The sequence below is a fragment of the Anser anser genome, assembly GCF_964211835.1.
Source record: "Anser anser genome assembly, chromosome: 13".
Lineage (NCBI taxonomy): Eukaryota > Metazoa > Chordata > Aves > Anseriformes > Anatidae > Anser > Anser anser.
Window position 1 is genome coordinate 5,939,665 of NC_139734.1, and position 17,499 is coordinate 5,957,163.

Below are 17,499 nucleotides of genomic sequence, written 5' to 3' on the forward strand. Positions count from 1 at the left end.
GCCTCACGTGCAGCTGCAGGACACTCAGAGAACAATCCAACGGCAATGGGTAAGGGAAGAGACCGGGATGAACTACTCCTCTGTCCTGCAAAACCTCCGATCAGGGGGTTGGAAGCTTAAAGACGGAGGCCAAATGGCAGCAAGGGTTAGACGAGATCAAGATTATTTTTGTTTTATGTTCAATAAGGTTTTCATACTTGGAAAAATTATCACAAAACCAGCAGATTGGTGGAAAAAAATGAAAACACAGGATTCGATCTTTTAAAAACACACAAAATACTTTTATAGCTAGCTACAAACATAACAATAGACATTTACAAGGTATCTTAGTGCATATTTACACTTACTTTTTGTTTTCTTTCCTAGAATTAAAGCTGCCATAACCTTCAAAGACTTTAGGGCTGTTTCAACAGCTGAATTACAAAAGAGCTAATTCACAAATTACAAAATAAACTTAGTTTAAATAAGGAGGAGAAAATAATCCACAAGGTTCACTTTAATATAGATTTATATAGAGAAGGTCATTCTCTTGATACATTTTCTAAGGTCGTGAAACGGCAAACTTTTAGTATTTCAACCTGTGCTTGGATGGTTTGGATCGCAGAGTGAAGCAGCACGCAGCTCACTCATTTCTGGCGCTTTGGACCACGAGCGTGCTGAAAGGGAAACTGGGTTTAAGCCACGTGCCCCACAAAGCTGTGACTCTGCAGCTGGAAGAGACCTGAATAAGGAGGCAGGAGTGCTGACCACACCTCTCTCGGGGACCAATCCTGCTCTGCAGGCAGCAGGAGCTGTGCTGCTGGCTCAGAGAGCCAACAGGCAGCCGCTTTCTGGCTCTCTCCAGGGGCAGGGTGTGGAAGCTGCCCTGCTCCACGCTGGTCTCCAGGTATTTCAGCATCTCCACTGCTGAGCCTGAGCAGAGACCACGCTGAGTGAAAGCGAGTGTTCAAATACCTCTGAATTTGGGGTAACACGGCTTCTGCTTGAGTTTGGAGGGCAGGTGGGCTTCTTTTTCTTGGATCTCAAGTTTAGCGTGGCCCTAACAGTGTCGGACACAATGGTGCAAAACGGACGGGTCTCAATGCTTCTGAAAGCCTAAGAGATGATGCTGTTGGAAGTCGGACTCTAAAACAAACTTAGAATAAGATCTTTTTGAAAAGAAATGTATTTTCTTCATAAATACAGTACAATTACATTTTACAATGTCTTTTTACATTCTAGACATGAAAACGCTAGCTTTTTTTTTTTTTTAAAAAAAGTTCCTATACAAATACATGGAAAGAGAACCCCTGCCCACAGCCCCCGGCCCTGGCACGGAGCAGAGCCGCCAGCCTCCGGGGAAGGCAGAGGAGCCCAAATACCCCCGGGGTGTCGCTGTCCTTGCTGCTCCAAGTTTATGTGGTCACTTTACAGGTGGAAAAGCGCAGCTCCTGCAGCCGGGATCATGGCTGGCTCACGGGATGCGGCCGTCACACACCTTAACACACCGCTGCTCGCTGGCGCGGGCTCGTGGAGCAGGAGGCATCCTTGGAAATGGTCCTGGCCAAAAGCCCTGCAAGTCCCCTCTCTCAGGCAGCCAAAGAAACGAAGCAAAGCTAATACCAGCTTTGTGCCTCACATTTTGTGGTTGCTACAAAAGGGAAAGAATTTAAGCTCCCTGACTGCATTTGCTTACCTTAGCCACACTTGGCAGACTCTGAGGAGCAACTCAGATCCCCAGGGGTACTCAGACCAGAGAATTACAGCTCTAGACCCCACAGGAGCTGCCAGGCAGGAGCTGTTCAGTTAATGACGACACCGGGTCGGATAGGAACAAAAACCTCCAGATCTCAGGCAGTGCCCTGAGCCTTCAAATCCCAAAGGAATTGCCCACAGAAAGGGCTTGGGCATTTGGCCAATCTACGCAGTGAAAGGAAAGAGGAGAAGTAACTACACTTGATTTTCTTGTTTTGCTCTACAAAGAAGAATATGTGGCTTTTTTTTTTTTTATTTTTAATAAAAGCTACAATTCTGCTTCTAATACCCGAGTTTAAGAAAAACTCTTAGTCTAAAATTTTGGTTTGCAAAGAAGGTCATTGCAATCAACCTGTTAAAAATCACGTTCTACTAGTAATAAGCTCTACAGAAGGAACTAGGTGTGCAGTTTGTCTCCTTAAAGCAGTTTGTTTAAGAACAAAATAAAAATCTGTACAGGGAGACTGAAGACTATAGTACGCACCTTCCTCAAAGCAAGCAGCTCGTTTACATTCACATCAGGATGGCTCTGAGGAAGCTCGAGGGGAAGACTACATTCCTCACGGTTCCTAGTTTATCAGCACAGGAAGATTACCTCAAACTTCCCTGTCAAAAAATTTCAGGGGCTTTGCTTTTGGGAGAAATCAAAACTGTAAAACAGGGCAAAGAACTTGACCTAAGGACTGTGAAAATGCATCACTGGCTTCCAAATTCACTTCTACTGGCACAGAAACAGGAAGGCTACCGCGATCCTGACGGCTTGCTCTGTCAGAGACCACCTGGCTGCCACTTTTTGAGAAGGCAGCTGCTATGCATCATCTGCATTACATTCACATAAGACTATTATGTCCTTTTCTCTACAAAGTATACAAAAATAGATTGCAGTGGAGCTCAGTTTGAAAACAATGAGCTGCAAGGAGGATAAACAAATTGTTTTTACCTAGTCCAGCTAACAGCCAATACCAACTGGGGAAAATCAGTTTTCTGAAACAGATTTTATCTGTAAAAGATCAAAAATGTCCTAGGCACTTCAGAATTAAAGTGAATCAAGTGAGTTGGAACTGTTTATCCAGAGCCCTACAGCTGCAAAACTTCTTTCCTACTGCTGAGAAGCACTTGTAAAGATGGAATATCATTTTTTTTCTGACTTTAGAAGAGCAGAAAAGTACTCAGACCTCTCTCCTCTCTCTCACACACCCCAGTGGCATTTGATCTCCCTTATGGTTCACTCTAAGCCCAAACCACAAAATCCAATACAGAAAATGAAGCTGAAAGGGCAGAAGAATGGACATAGTGACCTAATGAGAAAAGCTTCTTCTGCATTTCCAGCAACCGGGGAAGAGGAAGGGAAACCACTTAAAATCACCCAGAGTGGGCATAACTTCACGTAACAGGATGGAATTAAGTCAACAGAAATAAATGCAAGGGGTGAGAACAAAGAGGCTGTGAACAGTTTGTCTAGAAAAGGGTGGAGAACTAAATCAAATTCTTAGAATACCCTTAGAAAAGGTCTGCTGTACTCCAGAACATTGTCCCATATGGCAGAGACTGTCCAAGCCGTAAAGTGCAGCTCTGGAGTGTCTGATGCAGTGTGATGAAGGAAGGTTGTGCAGCCTGTTAGAGAGGCCACTGGGCAAAGTCAGGCTATTTAGACTTGGTCGTATCTTGCAGTAAGGTCAGGCTATTTAGGCTCAGTCCCGATCTTACAACATACACATTCTACCATCTCAGACTTCTCTGGGTCCAGGAATATTGGCTGGAGAGTACTAACAAGCAGTAAATTTGCCAGGTATGATGGGAACTGCTTGCCTTGTTTTTTTAAGCGATGACCACTAGAAGACGAGCAGAATCCAACTTGGAGCTGATCTTTAGGCACTGCTAAGACACCCGTGCGGTGAGAGAAGGCACCTCCTTCCATCTCCCAACCCTCCATTGCAAACTTCACATTATATTTGTTGATCCGGTAAGGCCATTTCAAGAGGACACCTTATCACCAGTGTCAACCAAGTAAGAATTGAGGACATTCACTAGCTGTTGGATGATTAACGGCTAATTTTTCTAATTTCTGGAGTGATCTGAAATTAAAATCTGGCTACTCTAATGTTGCACAGAAAGCTGAGGCTAGCCAGGTTCCTGACACATGACTACGAGCTAATTAAACATTTAAACATTCAAGTAAAAAAAAAGTTTTTAACAGAAATTAATATTGAACTGTTTTAATAAAATGCAAAGACAGTAACAAAAAATACTCAAACATTTACTTCTATTGGTCTTAGTATCTCCTTACAGCACCTGCGACTGAAGCATTGCTGCATTTGTGGCAGTTTCCAAGGATCTGAAAGAGAACCTGACAACTAGAACGCGTAACTTCCTTCCATAATGCCTCAGGGGGGTTATTTAAGCTGCTCTCTCCAGTTAGATAAAGAAAAAAATAATTTGAAAGGACAGAATTTGCCATCTGAAACTTTACACAGAGCTCCCCTTTAAACCTCTGCCTCTGAGGTTTTGCTATACAAAAAAGCATCTGCTATCTCCCAGAATGCAGGACATACAAAGGAAGGCATGTGAAATATAGAGAAACCTGTAAAGAGAAAGTTCTCCACAGATGAAGTTGCTAACACTGAAAAGCAACAGCGCTCGCCACTTGCACTACTATGAAGTGGGAGTAGTTCCACTAAAGCCAATGGAATTATAATGGCAGAAATCTGACCTAACAAATCAGGACCTAGCCTGGAAAATGTCCTTTTTAACTTACGTAAAACATGAATGCAATATATTAATTACTATCCACTGTATAAATTATTGAAAAAGTATAAAAGCATGGCAAATCTTTCGATGCAACTGAAAACATGAAATGTGACATTAATCACCGGAGTCTTGTCTTTTCCTTTTTTTTAATAGAAATAACACGACTTGGGAAAAAAAAATACCCTACTGAAAATGCAAATCTTTCCAGCCTATGACTGTGAAATACCTATTTTGAGTTCTTACTCTGACTGCAAAGAGAAATCTCCCTTGATCATACCTCATCTCAGCTTCTTCTGAACACCTGTGATCTGAAACCATTAAGTGGTGCTGATAACTAAGTCCCTGGCTCTGATCATTATAAGGCCTTCATGCCCATCGTACTGTGTTAAAAGTAGACAATTAGCCAAGAGCTGTGAGAGCAGGTACTTCTGTTTAAGACTTCCAAAATACTGAAATGAAATACAAGATGTAGTGCGCCTAAGTTCTTGTTTTTTTTATCCAGACATTACCAGATCCAGTAATTAAAAAATAAAGGGGGAAACTTTCAAAGAACAAGCGTTATGGACTTTTTTTTTTTTATAATTTAGAACAAATTATAAATTAACCTGTTCATACTTTTGAGACATAATATACAAGAGCAAACAGCTGAGTTTTCTTTTATTACTCAGGTACTACAAATTTTTTCCCAATAAAAATGTCTTTTAAAAAAATTCTTGCTATTGTATCCCAGCTCAGATCCTGGCACAGCCTTTCAGATGAGGTATTCTACCATCTCTCCATCTGGGAGGTCCTGACCCATGGTCTGAACAGGGGCTTTTCTTTCAAGGGTGCTGGAGTGGAAGAGTGGCCCATCTATGCAATGAGGAAAAACAAGAGACAGACAATCAAAGCTGTAACTTCAATCACAGGCAACAACCACGAGCACAGGATTAGAAAAACGAGGTTAACATTTTAAAAGACACCTTCTGTCATTGGCCAAAAAACAGTTAACAACTTATTATTAAATAGTATAAAAAAAAAAAAGCAATTCTGCATGTATGTAGCCAGACAAATGAAGATATCTTCTCAAATTCCCCCTCGGTATCTCCTGTTGATAGACAATGGCCTACAAAAATGGCACAACTACATTTAAACCAATGCAGTCAGTGTAGGCTTTCACCACAAAACCTGTTCCCGTCTCCCTCAATACCTATTAAACAGTATAGCATGGGCAAGATGCGCAGCAGACCAGCCAAATTCACTCTTCCATAAAGAACAATATAACTGTAATGTGTCTGTAAGTAGAAGAGGCAAGGTTGTGTAATCTGCATCGATTTGGCAGAGCGAGCTGGAAAATGAGCAGCTCCTGCCAGCTCGGAGCTCTGTGGGAAGCAAATCCAGCCCCTGGGATAGCCACTGTCAGGCAGATCTACTTACGGCAAGGCTGAAGTCGGTCCCATGGCTGGGACAGGGCATGAATGAGACAGTTTTGTCATGGTAGCTACCTTCCCTTCTTCTCCGTCCTCCTTACCGAAGTCCACTTTGCTTTGAATACCCACTAAAACACAACGGCCAGTTTCTACAGCCCATTTTCGTAACCTGCTTCAACCCCACGTGCTGCTCACAACTTATTTCAGAGTAGATTGACTCAGAGACTGTCCCAGGATTTGCATATACCTGCTCCAATTCTGCAGTCTTGCTATACCTCCCTGCCCGGTGTGCCCATGCTTATCCTACCACTCCTAAAGCTTTTTTCTTTTTCAATTTCGAGACTCCTCAGACCAAAAGCCTGTCTCTGAGAACCATCTGTCCTCACCAAAAGTAAACCCAGTTTTCCTGAACAGATAAAGCTCAGGAGCCTGCCCCATGGAGCAGAGCTGACGCTGAGTGAGTGGCAGGGCCCCTCCGGGTGGGCAGCTGAGGTTCCTCACCTGTTTTGTCCGCACTGTAGGCCAGGCCGGTACTGGGGAGTCGTCCTGGTGTGGGAGCTGCAGCAGGAGGAGCAGCTTTGCTTTGATCGCTCCCCCGGTCAGTCTGGGTGCTGCAGTCTCTGCTGCCTGTTTTCGAGTGGGCTGACAGCAACGGGGTGGAAGGAAGGACAGGAGAGGGTGTGGAGGGGATGGATTCTGAGCGATATTCTGTTCCCAGCAGAACACCTTTGTGGAAAAAGGGAAGGAAATTTCACAGTCTCAGAAAACCAACTGGAATCAGTTCTGCCCCTCTCTGTAGCAGTTTCTCTAGGGTTTGGAAAGCACTCTGTGCTTCAGCACCCAGCTCTAATTTACCTTTCTAGAGTGCCTTTCACCAGTGGGTGCTGAAGTACCTGAAGAAAAGCAGCATCATGCTGCTGCATGCAAGGATACATAAGTCAGCCCTAACACCAGGCTTCCCTGACTCTAAACACTTGCCCAGCTATGCCTGGGTAAATCTGCACACCCTGAAATCAGCTGAAAGAGATTGCATTCACCTGTCAGGGCCATTTGGTCTCGCAGGGAGGACCTGTGGGCCTAATTTCTTTCCAGGAAGAAAGACATAATCTAAGATTTGCTTTGATACGACTCGTTTTCTCTAAACAATGGTGCTGAGCCATTCCAGACAGAAGTCATGTTGGCGCAGGCACAACACCAGAGGATAGCAATCCCGATTTCTATCTGTGCTGGCTGCTTACTGAAGGAGACTTTACACCTTCAGACAGCTGTAACAACCCACCTGAAAGCACGTGCTTTGGAACTCTGAAAACGAGATCCCAACTATCCCTAAGGTCAGGCACCAAACCGAGTGAGAATTAAGGCTGAAATATTTTAATGACAGAGCCTGAACACCACAAGTTACCGTTTCCCCAAACGTGATTCAAACAAGAGTTGTGCCAAGTATGTTCCACCTTGCTTGCAGTCAGTTTTACTGCGTGCTAGGCCAGTCAATCGGTCTGTCAGACACCTTCTTCCTTCTGTTGCTCCTGCCTCCCCTCTAAGCAGTGACTCGCCTATCTGAAGTGCCACAGTTATTTAAAAAGTACCTAGACTGCCTTTCCAGCTCTTGTCCTCCCTCTTCTCCTCCAGGATGGGAGTGCTGCTCAGCGTGGATGAATGGGACAGCAAGCCTGAGCCCGCGTTTGAGATGGACATGAGCGACTTGGCAGGCCTCATTGAGGAGAGCTGGTCGGTCTTCCCGGGCTCCTTGCGGGAGCGCTGCTGCAGCACTTTGATCATGGCGTCCTTCTCAATGATCTGAGCATGCAGAGTCTTGATCCTTGTTGAGAAGAACAAATAACAACATTTTTGAACTCCTATGTCCTCAGACTGAGACCTCAGCTCCCCATGGCTATGACTTGAACTCCCCATGGCATTCAGAGAGGTACAGAGAGGACGCCGGTGAGCTTATCACCCCGAGCACTGGCTGCTCACAGCCCCACCACAGCAGATGATGCCTCAGACTTCCTGTACATACATGAACAGAGCTTCCCTGAGATACCCACCCGCCTCTGGGTGCTGGAAGCTGCTCTCATCAGGCATGGAAGAGGCTTTGAGGCAAGGCTGAGAGTTATGGGCTGGACATGAGACCAACAGGAAAAAAAAAAAAAAGTATTTATAGACCGGGGAGTTTGCACTGCAAAAATGTTGGGGAAAACAGGTCTGTGAAAGTGTTAACAGGTGGCTTGAGTTCTGATGAAGATGCCGTGACGAGAGAAGAGGAATAAGCTAGATACAAAAATCTAAGATGGGTTTTGGATTGCTGTGCAGTTACTTCCTTGGCTAAATGAGCATCTGGCATCCTATGTTGTTGCCACTGGTGAAAACCTACGAATTTCTGGTTCTGAGGCATCTACCCAGATAATTCATTTAAAATCCCCATCCTAAAGACGGATGGGATCAAAACTACATTTTACCTTCCCTCCATGTCCAGACACCTCCTGTTGGCAAGCAGGATCTCTTCCTCCTCCTTCTGAATGCGAGCTTCCAATGAGGTGTCATAGCTCGGGTTAGGTGAGTGGCTGATCACCGTCGTGTCCCTGGGAACAAGCAGCAGAGCAGATGAAAGACCAGCTGAATATGCTCCTTTCCTCCTAGCAGCACAAAATGATTGCTCAAAAGTAACAAACAAGAGCATTCACTTATTTTTTGAGTTTAAGCTATCTCAGTGTCTTCCAAAATTCCATCTCCCAGTCCTAATGAAGGAAGGATTATAAACATATCCAAATAATTGTAACAATAGTCAATCTTCTGTCCATCCCAGGCCAGGCTGTGATTTAATGGATTCACTGTGAATCCACTGTTTCAACTGAAAGAATGATAACTGCACTTCAAATGCAGTTTTTTCCCTTCTCCCTCCAACAACAGGGTATCTAAGTATGTACTGAAGGGAGATAGTCACGAAAATTTTAAAGCAATTTAAGCAGCTTGGTCCAAAATACTTGGAATGAACTGAAAACAGCTTTAGATTGACTCCACACAGTGCCTGATGTTAACGCTGTGATGGTTGTTCAGTCCATTAACCAAAATATAATGAGTATTTCAGCCTACTTGTTGCTGTAGTCAGAACGAAGTCACTGTGCAATGCTTTATGTCACTGCATGACTTATAGCATTAAGAGCACGTTACTGACATAGCTATGCATTAATACAGTAATATTTTTTTAAAAAAAGTTAGTTACCAATAGCTCCAATTCATTGTGATAAGAAATTTGTTCCCTCAAACAAGAACAAGGCCTAAGAACTGTCTGGAAATGTGCATTTAACCCTACAAAAGTTCAGATCAGGAATGGCAAAGCACCAACGTGACGGGCACGAGAAGCTCATCGTCAAAGAAACCTAAACTGACCCAGGTACAGCCTGTGCTGTAAAGCAGCCTTCCTGCAACCTCAGCTTCCTAAGGGGTGCTGTTTTCCACTACCAAAGAAAAAGGAAAGCAAAGTTGTGCACAGCACAGATGAGGTTACCACTGAAATGAATGAAATCCCTCACAGCCTGTTTTTGAGAAGGCTACACTGTAGGTACCAACTGCATAGAAACTTGCAGAAGCACTGATGCTGATAGAACAGCCTCTTTTGAGGGTGCTAGAAGGAAATGGAAAACCAGGGGTTGGCTCTTTCCTGACTGGAAAGCGTTCTTGTTCATTTAACAAACCCGAACAGGCCTAACACATCCTCTCTCATTCCATGACAAACAATAGACCAGACTCCTGTTTATCAGCACGTGCTGAAAATATAACACAGCCTCTCGGGACAAGCAGTAGCGAGAGCCTTTAGAGAATCTCTGGGGAGGCAGAGAACAGTGCACAAGAAACATCAATACCCCAAAATAACAGCCAGCTTTTGGAGCAAGATAAGATAAGCCTTTAAATGCTAACACAGCAGATCTGTGACTTCCCCCGGTAATTCTAGTATGATCTTATGTGCTAGGAAGCCAGCTGCGATAACATCCCTATTTGAATCTGGTTCCTGAAACAATCTAACATAAAATCTGCTGTCAAGAAGCAGAAACTAGTGATCAATGAAATTACATGTAAGCACTACCTGACATTAAAGAATTGCACTCCAATAACAGCTCTTGCTTGCCAACTAGCCGAAGCACTTGGGCCTATTTGCAACCGTATTTATTACGTGCTCCTGGAGAGCTGTCTTGGAATGTGACCTTGTTACCAAATTTCAGACACCTTTTCCTTTGCACCCCCACAAGCACTACTCTCTACACACAGCAGAAGGTTTTGAGCAGAATTTCCTAGTAGACTTTTCTGGTTAGTAACCATGTTGAGGACAATACCACAAAGTAATTTGCAAAAACATTCTGGAGAACAAGCAAGCCATTCAGGGTGAGCGATGTGATTCACCAAGCTTACCCCATCCCACATGACTTCAGCAAGGACTGACTCCTGTTTAGAAAACAAACAACAAAAAACAACAACAACCCTCCTCATACATCTATTTTTGAAGCAACAGCTTCGAGGAATGGCTCAGAACAATTCTAGTCTGGAAAATGGTTCTTGCTTTTGGGGGAATCTTCCCCTGGAAAAAAGTTTTTAATTGTTGGCAATCGCACAGCTCCCAGGAAAAAGCTGCCAAGCTCCACTTGCACGCAGAAGGTTGTGAAGCCGTTCAGACCACAAGGAAAGGTATCATGGGAGGGTGGTATGACAACATTCCTCGGCGGGAAATTCAACATTCAACTGGAAAAAGAAAATAATCCCTGTGCTATGAATAGTCTCATTTACCTCTGAGCAGCCACAGTCGCAGCTGCATCCAAAGCAAACTGTCTCATCACACTCTCCTCCAGGTATTTCTGCTCCCACTTGGTCATGTCGGCTTCCAGAGCAAGAATCCTTTCTTCCTTCTCGCGCAGGAGCTCCATAAGCGCCGTGGCATTGTACTCCGACACATTGGCAGCCTGAGATGTACCCTGACGCTGATTCCCAAAAACAAAACAAAAACAAGTCGCAGGATGCACCTGTAAGACTCAGGGTTGGTTTGTTTGCTTTGGTCTGAAAGACAGAGGCTGGGCGGGAGCAGTACTGGCTCGATGCAAGAGCCCCCCCAGAGGGAAACACAGCAGCCTGTGTTGTGCTGGGCACACCAGGTGATGGTCACAGTCTCCTTTAGAGCTTAACCTGAAATGCCCGCAGGCACATTTTCAGCCTCGCTCTGTCCAAACCTGGCAAAGCCAGGCTTCTATTTTCCAAACGGTGAAGCTCAAAAGTCATAATATGCCAAGAACCACTCCTCAGAAAGACACCTTTACTCATGCTAGAGTGCTTCCTCGTGCCACTCCACAGTTGGTGAGTACTAACAGGCAAATATCTGCGATGGAAAACACTCCTTAAAACTTTTTTCCACATGCAAAGCCCCAAGTGAGTGCCGGAGAGCTGGATCACGCTACTCAGCTCTGATGCCTACAGCTCATCCATACTGCCTGAAGTAACCCAAACTTATTTCCAACACTGTTCCAACAAAACACAAGAATTATCACAGATTTAAAAAGAAATCCAAAATCTTAGGATATATAATATATTAGGATATATAGTATATATTAGGATATATTAGGATTCGATTACTAAATCACTATGATCAGTGTACACCTGAGGATTAAGTAGCTGGGAGTTAAAAATACTTTAGTTCTAAAGCAAGACTTGAAGACAGACTGCTCCTCTTCTCTCAAATCAAGAAAGAGTGGAGATTTGCTGTGCTAAAATTTCAAAGTGTAAACTGCATAGTTTTATATGGAAGTCTCATCTGCGATTGGCATGATATTTGACTTAAAAATAAAAAAGTTACTTTAAAAGAAAAGAAGGAAATTGGGCAGGCAAAGTGTTTCATGTCCAGCTCAGAATTCTTAAACCATGACAAGAAATTATGTTTTTGCTTTGTATCAGCTTCACAGTTAAAAGCTGTGGGGTTCAGGGCAAATAATCTTGCATGGTAACACGGAAGAAAGCTTATCAAATTACTGTAACTCCTATCAAACCAATACAAAATACAATTAATATTTAAGTATCTGTTCCTACACAGATGTGGCAGTCGAGGACTAAACATAACCTGGAACTAAATGTGATTTAGCAAACAGGTAAACTGTCAGGTTTGTAAATTTTTCCGGAAAAAGGATGCAGGCCTGTATTTGATGCATGTTGAAATGCATCACACTGTAACACCACCTGAAACCTCACATCACCATAACACCCTGCACAATCTACTTCTCACTCATTCATTCCGCTGAAAAAGACTCAAATTACAATTCTAATATATTCTATGTGAAACTTCTGCTTGTTTCCGTCAGCTACCTTTATGGAATTGGTTTTATGGTTTTGGTAGCTTTTTTTTTCTCAATACAAAAGTTTTTTGAAGGGCCTCTCTTTCAGACCAGCTGTTAATGAATTTTACATAAAATTTCAATTGTAATATTTTTAAAATAATACAAAAGTAAATATAACCAGGTTACTTAAAGATAGAATACCATGTAGCTATATGTCTATGTCTGAATATTGTCACGGGATGGATCCCCTATTGCTACCTTATCTACGTTTTCTGGTTAGAATGGAATAATTAAATCAAGTAAAAACCAACAGAGAGGCCAGTGTGATAATAACTACCAAAAGAAAAATTTGCTCATTTTACATGGCCAGGAAGAAAATAGCTAACAAAAGAAAAATGTGCTCACTTTGCACGATGGAGAAAAACCACTGCCCTTCTTTCGTGCATGGTGTAGCGCACAATCCGATAAGAAGCCTGGCAAGGCAGGGAGAAAGGATACCTGCTGCATCCGGAGAGATTCCAGCTCTCGCTCCAGCCGCGTCCGCAGCCTGTGTTCCAGCTGCTCCCGTTTCTCACACGCTGCCTGCAGCTGAACCAGGGCCTGCTGCATCTTCTCCACCTTCTCAACGTAGACCTGCTTCTTTTTGAGCTGAAACAAAAGGGAAAATATAACTAAAGTTAAGTAAGGAGAACAAGGGAGTCAACTTCTGGCTTCGTACGCATTGCAGAAGGCTGCAACGGCAGCCAGGAGGAAAGCATTCAGTTGGAGCTGTCAGGGTGCCTCAGACTCCATCCTGGGCTCCAGACGCTCTGGAGGTTACAGCTCTTCCCCATCCCCACTTTCCTGCTAGGTGTGTTTGTTCTTGCCGTCCTCAGCATCTGCATGGTAGGGACAGCGAAACTGAGGCAAGTATTTGTTGCAAATGACTGAGATTGGCTAAGTTGAGTTGGTACCAGAGGGCGTTTACCTGACTTGGTGCCTGTTATTGAGGTAACTGTAGCAAAGACAAGGATTAGATCCAGCCCAGGAGCTAAGAACAGGTTTTTTTTCAGTACAATATTGAAAGCTGCTCGCAGGATCCCATTCCAGTCCCACTGCAAAATTATGAACAGGCTCAAGGTGTACACTAGACACAGCCTGAGCTCTCCTCCCAGTAACCACCTTAGCACACTTCAGGCAGAATAAAATCAAACTAAAATATGAAATTAAAAATGTCAGAATAAAGCACAACCCTATTCTAATATACAGAATGCTGCACACTCAGACGTAACTGTCCGTAACAATCACAACTAGCTGGCCTCGTACAGCAAATCCGGGGCACTGCTTTTTTAGCTGTGATTGTTGTAAACTCTGAAATACAAAATAGCAGGAAGGAGGCAACTTTTCCCAAGTCAGAGCCAAAGCCTAGAGAAGCACCACAACGCAAAACACAGGCTCCCTTATGAGAGTTCAAAGAGCTGCTCTAGAGCTTCATGGAAGAGAAGTCCATTGAGGGATATCGAAGACAAAAGACGCTGTTTGGGCTCAGGAAGTCCTTCTCGGAAGCGGAAAGTATTCTGGGAAAGTACCACACCACTGTTTGGTGGTCCTATTCTTCCAGCGCTCCCTGGGAATCTGCTTGTAGTTACGGGGGAGACAGGAGAGCAGGCCTGCAGGACTTGGCTCTGAATGAAACGAGCCATCCTTATGCCACGCCATCCTTCCCAAAAGGTCTCGCCACGTGATGCTTCAAACTTTTCCCTTTTCATATTCCTGTTCCTTGAGGCAACCCAGAGACTGCAATGTGAGCACCAGAGAGAAGTCTCCAAACACTATTAATCCCAGACGTGGCATCCCTTTCTTCTCTTCATAAAGTCAGCAGGCACCTAACCTCACAGCGTGAATGTCGCTGCCCTAGAGGATTTTCCCCAAACAAGTATTTTATAATAAAAGTTACAGTAACGAGTGAGTAATCCAGCCAAAGGCCTTCCCACCAGTGCATGTACAGCAGAAAGGTATTTTAATGCTTTGATTGCTCAAGATTTCCAACTTGTTTGGAATGGGAGGGACAAGAACATTTTAAAACAACTTAATATTCAGCTGCTACTCTGCAGGAAAAAAAATGTTGTAATTAATAGATCTTTTTATTCTGGGTTATAGTGCTCAACAGCACTGATTTAAGCTTTGTCAGACTCCAAAACGTGCATTTAATACACCAGTTTTACAGTTTGATTAACAGTAGCTCCAACTAGCCAGAAATGATAAACTACAAGTCAGCAGCAGAACCTGGACACGGAGAGTGCCCAGTACCTTGGTTCTGCACAGGACCTTACTTACCTGCGTGTGAACAAGAAACAACCTAATAGGCTGAGAAATATCGTGCATCAAGCTGAAAAATAACCTCCTGAAAATCAGATCTCTCCCCCTCTTCTGTATGCAGAATTAAGGGAGGAAGGACAGACCTTTGGTTTCTCATTACATACTGCAAAGCACTGAAATCTCTGAAAAGTTTTCTAAGGCAGGTAAAGCTCTTCTTCCAAAAGGCAACCGACAACAATGTTTTACTAGTTTCATAATTAATAAATCTGAGAATGTGTATGTGTGGATTAACTTTTTGGCCTGCACACAAAGAATACCAAGTGCCCAGCCGAAAGAGAATTAGGACAGAGAAATTCCGCTGAAATGTTCACTTTGAAAGCGCTCCCATCAGCCCAACCTGCAGGTGAAACATTGCAACACGAGCTGTTGCCCAACTTCCCAGCACTGCCTGCACACGCCTAACGCATGCACCAGACCTAAAGCACAGGCATGGCTTGCTCAGTGGCTTTTCACACAGAGTTTTGTTTTTTCTCTTCACAAAATACACTTCATTTTCCTGCATCAGTAAAAAATATCTACTTTTAAAAACTTAGGGTTTAAACAGAATTAATTCAGAAATCCTTCAAATCATCTTCAATTTTGCAGTACCCAGATGTTCAGCGAGCTTTAAAGGCATGTATGTGCTCCAGACAACTCAGCTTTCCTAAGGTATCTTGCCATAATTATCCTTTACATAGGAAATTGTTTTATTTTATGTACTTGCTGCACTGACTCAGTCCACTGCTTATTCTGGCAGTGCCATTCATTGCCAGCTCTGCCACAGTGAGGACTTGTGAGGAACAGTTTACCTTCTGTGAACCAGGATTCTCTGCAGGAGAGGTACTAGTGAAGGCTGATTTTATTATTATTACATATATAGGTAAGATTTCTGACTTTTTCTGACCTCTAGATGTAAAGACGCCCAGAAATAATTCTCCCAAGCACAGAGGGACTTCTTTACCATAAATTGAGAATATGATTACGTTTTCCTAAGACAGGAATTGGAAGCAGTTCCCTGAGTGTTGCCAGTGTGCTGCAGACCTCAGTGAGATGGGAGGAAGGAAAAAAGGCAGCATGCTGAGGCTTGTTCTTGGGTGGCTGCCATGGATTCCCCACCCTCTCTCGCCCAGCAAAGAACCAAACCTGGCTGCCCCGTGCCAAGGGCTGCAGCAACATCTACCACAGGGGAGATGGCATCAAAGGATGCTGGAACTCCTTCCTCTGCAAGAGGCCTTGCAGGGAACACGTGCTCCAGATAAGAGCTCATTCCTGAAGCTTTACAAGGATGCAGTCACGCCCTTCTGTCTGTGAGTTTACATAAATTTGACAAGATAGTAATTTTCCTTTTGATGGTGCTGCATTTCACTAAGCTCATGCTCACGTAATGTAACTATTTTGCCTTGAAGGGTGCTCTGAAAACACAGAGACTTCGACTTACATTAATATCTGTATTATAACACCTCTGTAAGACCGTACGATCTCAGCTAGCCGTGGTGCACGTCTGGAAGCAGAGCAGAGCGCTTCAGCATGGCTACCTTCCTCCTCTGCATTTCCTACAGCACATGGCACATCTTCAATAAACACACACAACTTCTCCAGGTCATCCCTGACTGCATCAGAAAATGTCCTAGCCAGGTGTCAGAGGTCAGGCTTCATCAGCAAGATTTTCTAATTAAACCATTTAAAACAAGAGCAGTCATTCTCCCATTCACATTCCCTATGATGTTTACAAAAACTCTGCAACAGAACTGAGCAAAATAGGCAAGGCAAGGACAGGCTCTGTAGAAATCTAGCACACAAAAGCCTGAATTGCTGCAGGTAATACCCCTAAAAAGATTCCCTGGCCTCCTGAACAAGAATTTCAGTCTTCCTTTCCTCTTTCCCGTGTCAGGATTGCTTTCTGCAGTTGAGAGCCAGCTGAGCGAAGCAGATACACTTGGGACTCGGAGGCTTCCCTGCTCAGAGTCCAGCTGACCCGAAGAGCGAGCTGTTTCCAAGTTAGCCAGACAGATTTATATTCTGATGATGCCTGCACACCCACATCCCCCAACTGCAGGGCTTCCAGCAATGGAAAACGATTAACCACCCTTAACAGACAAGAACAAAATGATTAAACAAATGCACGCACTAAACCTAGAAAACTGAAACTTTTCTTCAGTGAAACGATTTTGGTAAGACTCCCTAAGACAACGTAATGCCTGGCAGCAGGTAACCTGAAGGTTCCTCTGCTACGGAGAGCTTTGCGTGGTCTAAAAACAATGGCCACGGACAAAGCGTTCCTGCCAGGATAGGGACAGTTCATTATTACCCTAACTGCCCAGCAGAAAAGGGATTAATATTCTAGAAACCAAACAAATCGTGTCACTTTGTTTGATTTAGGTTTCTCAGGCACATCTTTGACAAACCATGCAACTTCTGTCAGGGATCTCAGTCCCTGCAGGCGAAAGGCTGAGAAGAAGGCACGGAGGTTTCATGCACACAGTGCAGGGAGCAGGGGCAAACAGAGATGAGGAGCTTCCCATGTAAAGCTGCTAGATGCATGGAGACTAGAGGCCCTAATATCCTCAGGACCAGAGCTACTTCTGCAGGAGAAACGTGGTCCTGGCATAGCAGGTGAGGGGGAAGAAAGGCTCTTCTTTTGTGGAGATTCATCGCTTCCAGATGGGTTGCTCAGCAAAGAGTTTTTCTGGGGAAGAAGAGAGGACTTCCTGCCTAGCTAGCAATGATTCAGAAACCCTTCCAGGCATTTTGACAAACCCAACGATTACCCTCTTCATCCTGGACAGCTCCTATTTCAGCAAATTGGTAACACTCGTCAGCATCTGCCTGTCTCCCACCCACTATTTCTGATGGCTTCAAAGTCCTTTGTTTAATATATTCAGGGTGTTTTCATTACATTCTGGGCTTCTCCTAAAGCTGAATCCATTCATATGCAGCTGAAAATGTGCTTCCCCACAAGAATG

The 17,499-nt window shown here is 43.9% G+C and overlaps 1 protein-coding gene across 4 annotated transcripts in view; it reads right to left on the reverse strand.

Moving 5' to 3' along the window:
- Positions 1–259: 259 nt before the first annotated feature.
- The window catches only part of AMOT (angiomotin), a 62,002-nt gene continuing 44,762 nt past the window's right edge, over positions 260–17,499 (reverse strand). For all 4 annotated transcript variants that reach the window (XM_083797055.1, XM_083797054.1, XM_083797057.1 and 1 more), the window contains exons 8-13: positions 12,698–12,847; positions 10,668–10,858; positions 8,348–8,470; positions 7,478–7,710; positions 6,393–6,617; positions 260–5,334 (exon numbers count right to left, since the gene is read on the reverse strand). In XM_083797055.1, coding sequence (XP_083653181.1) covers positions 5,234–5,334; positions 6,393–6,617; positions 7,478–7,710; positions 8,348–8,470; positions 10,668–10,858; positions 12,698–12,847 — 1,023 coding nt within the window. In that variant the 3' untranslated portion in view covers positions 260–5,233. The remainder of the gene's footprint in view (positions 5,335–6,392; positions 6,618–7,477; positions 7,711–8,347; positions 8,471–10,667; positions 10,859–12,697; positions 12,848–17,499) is intronic.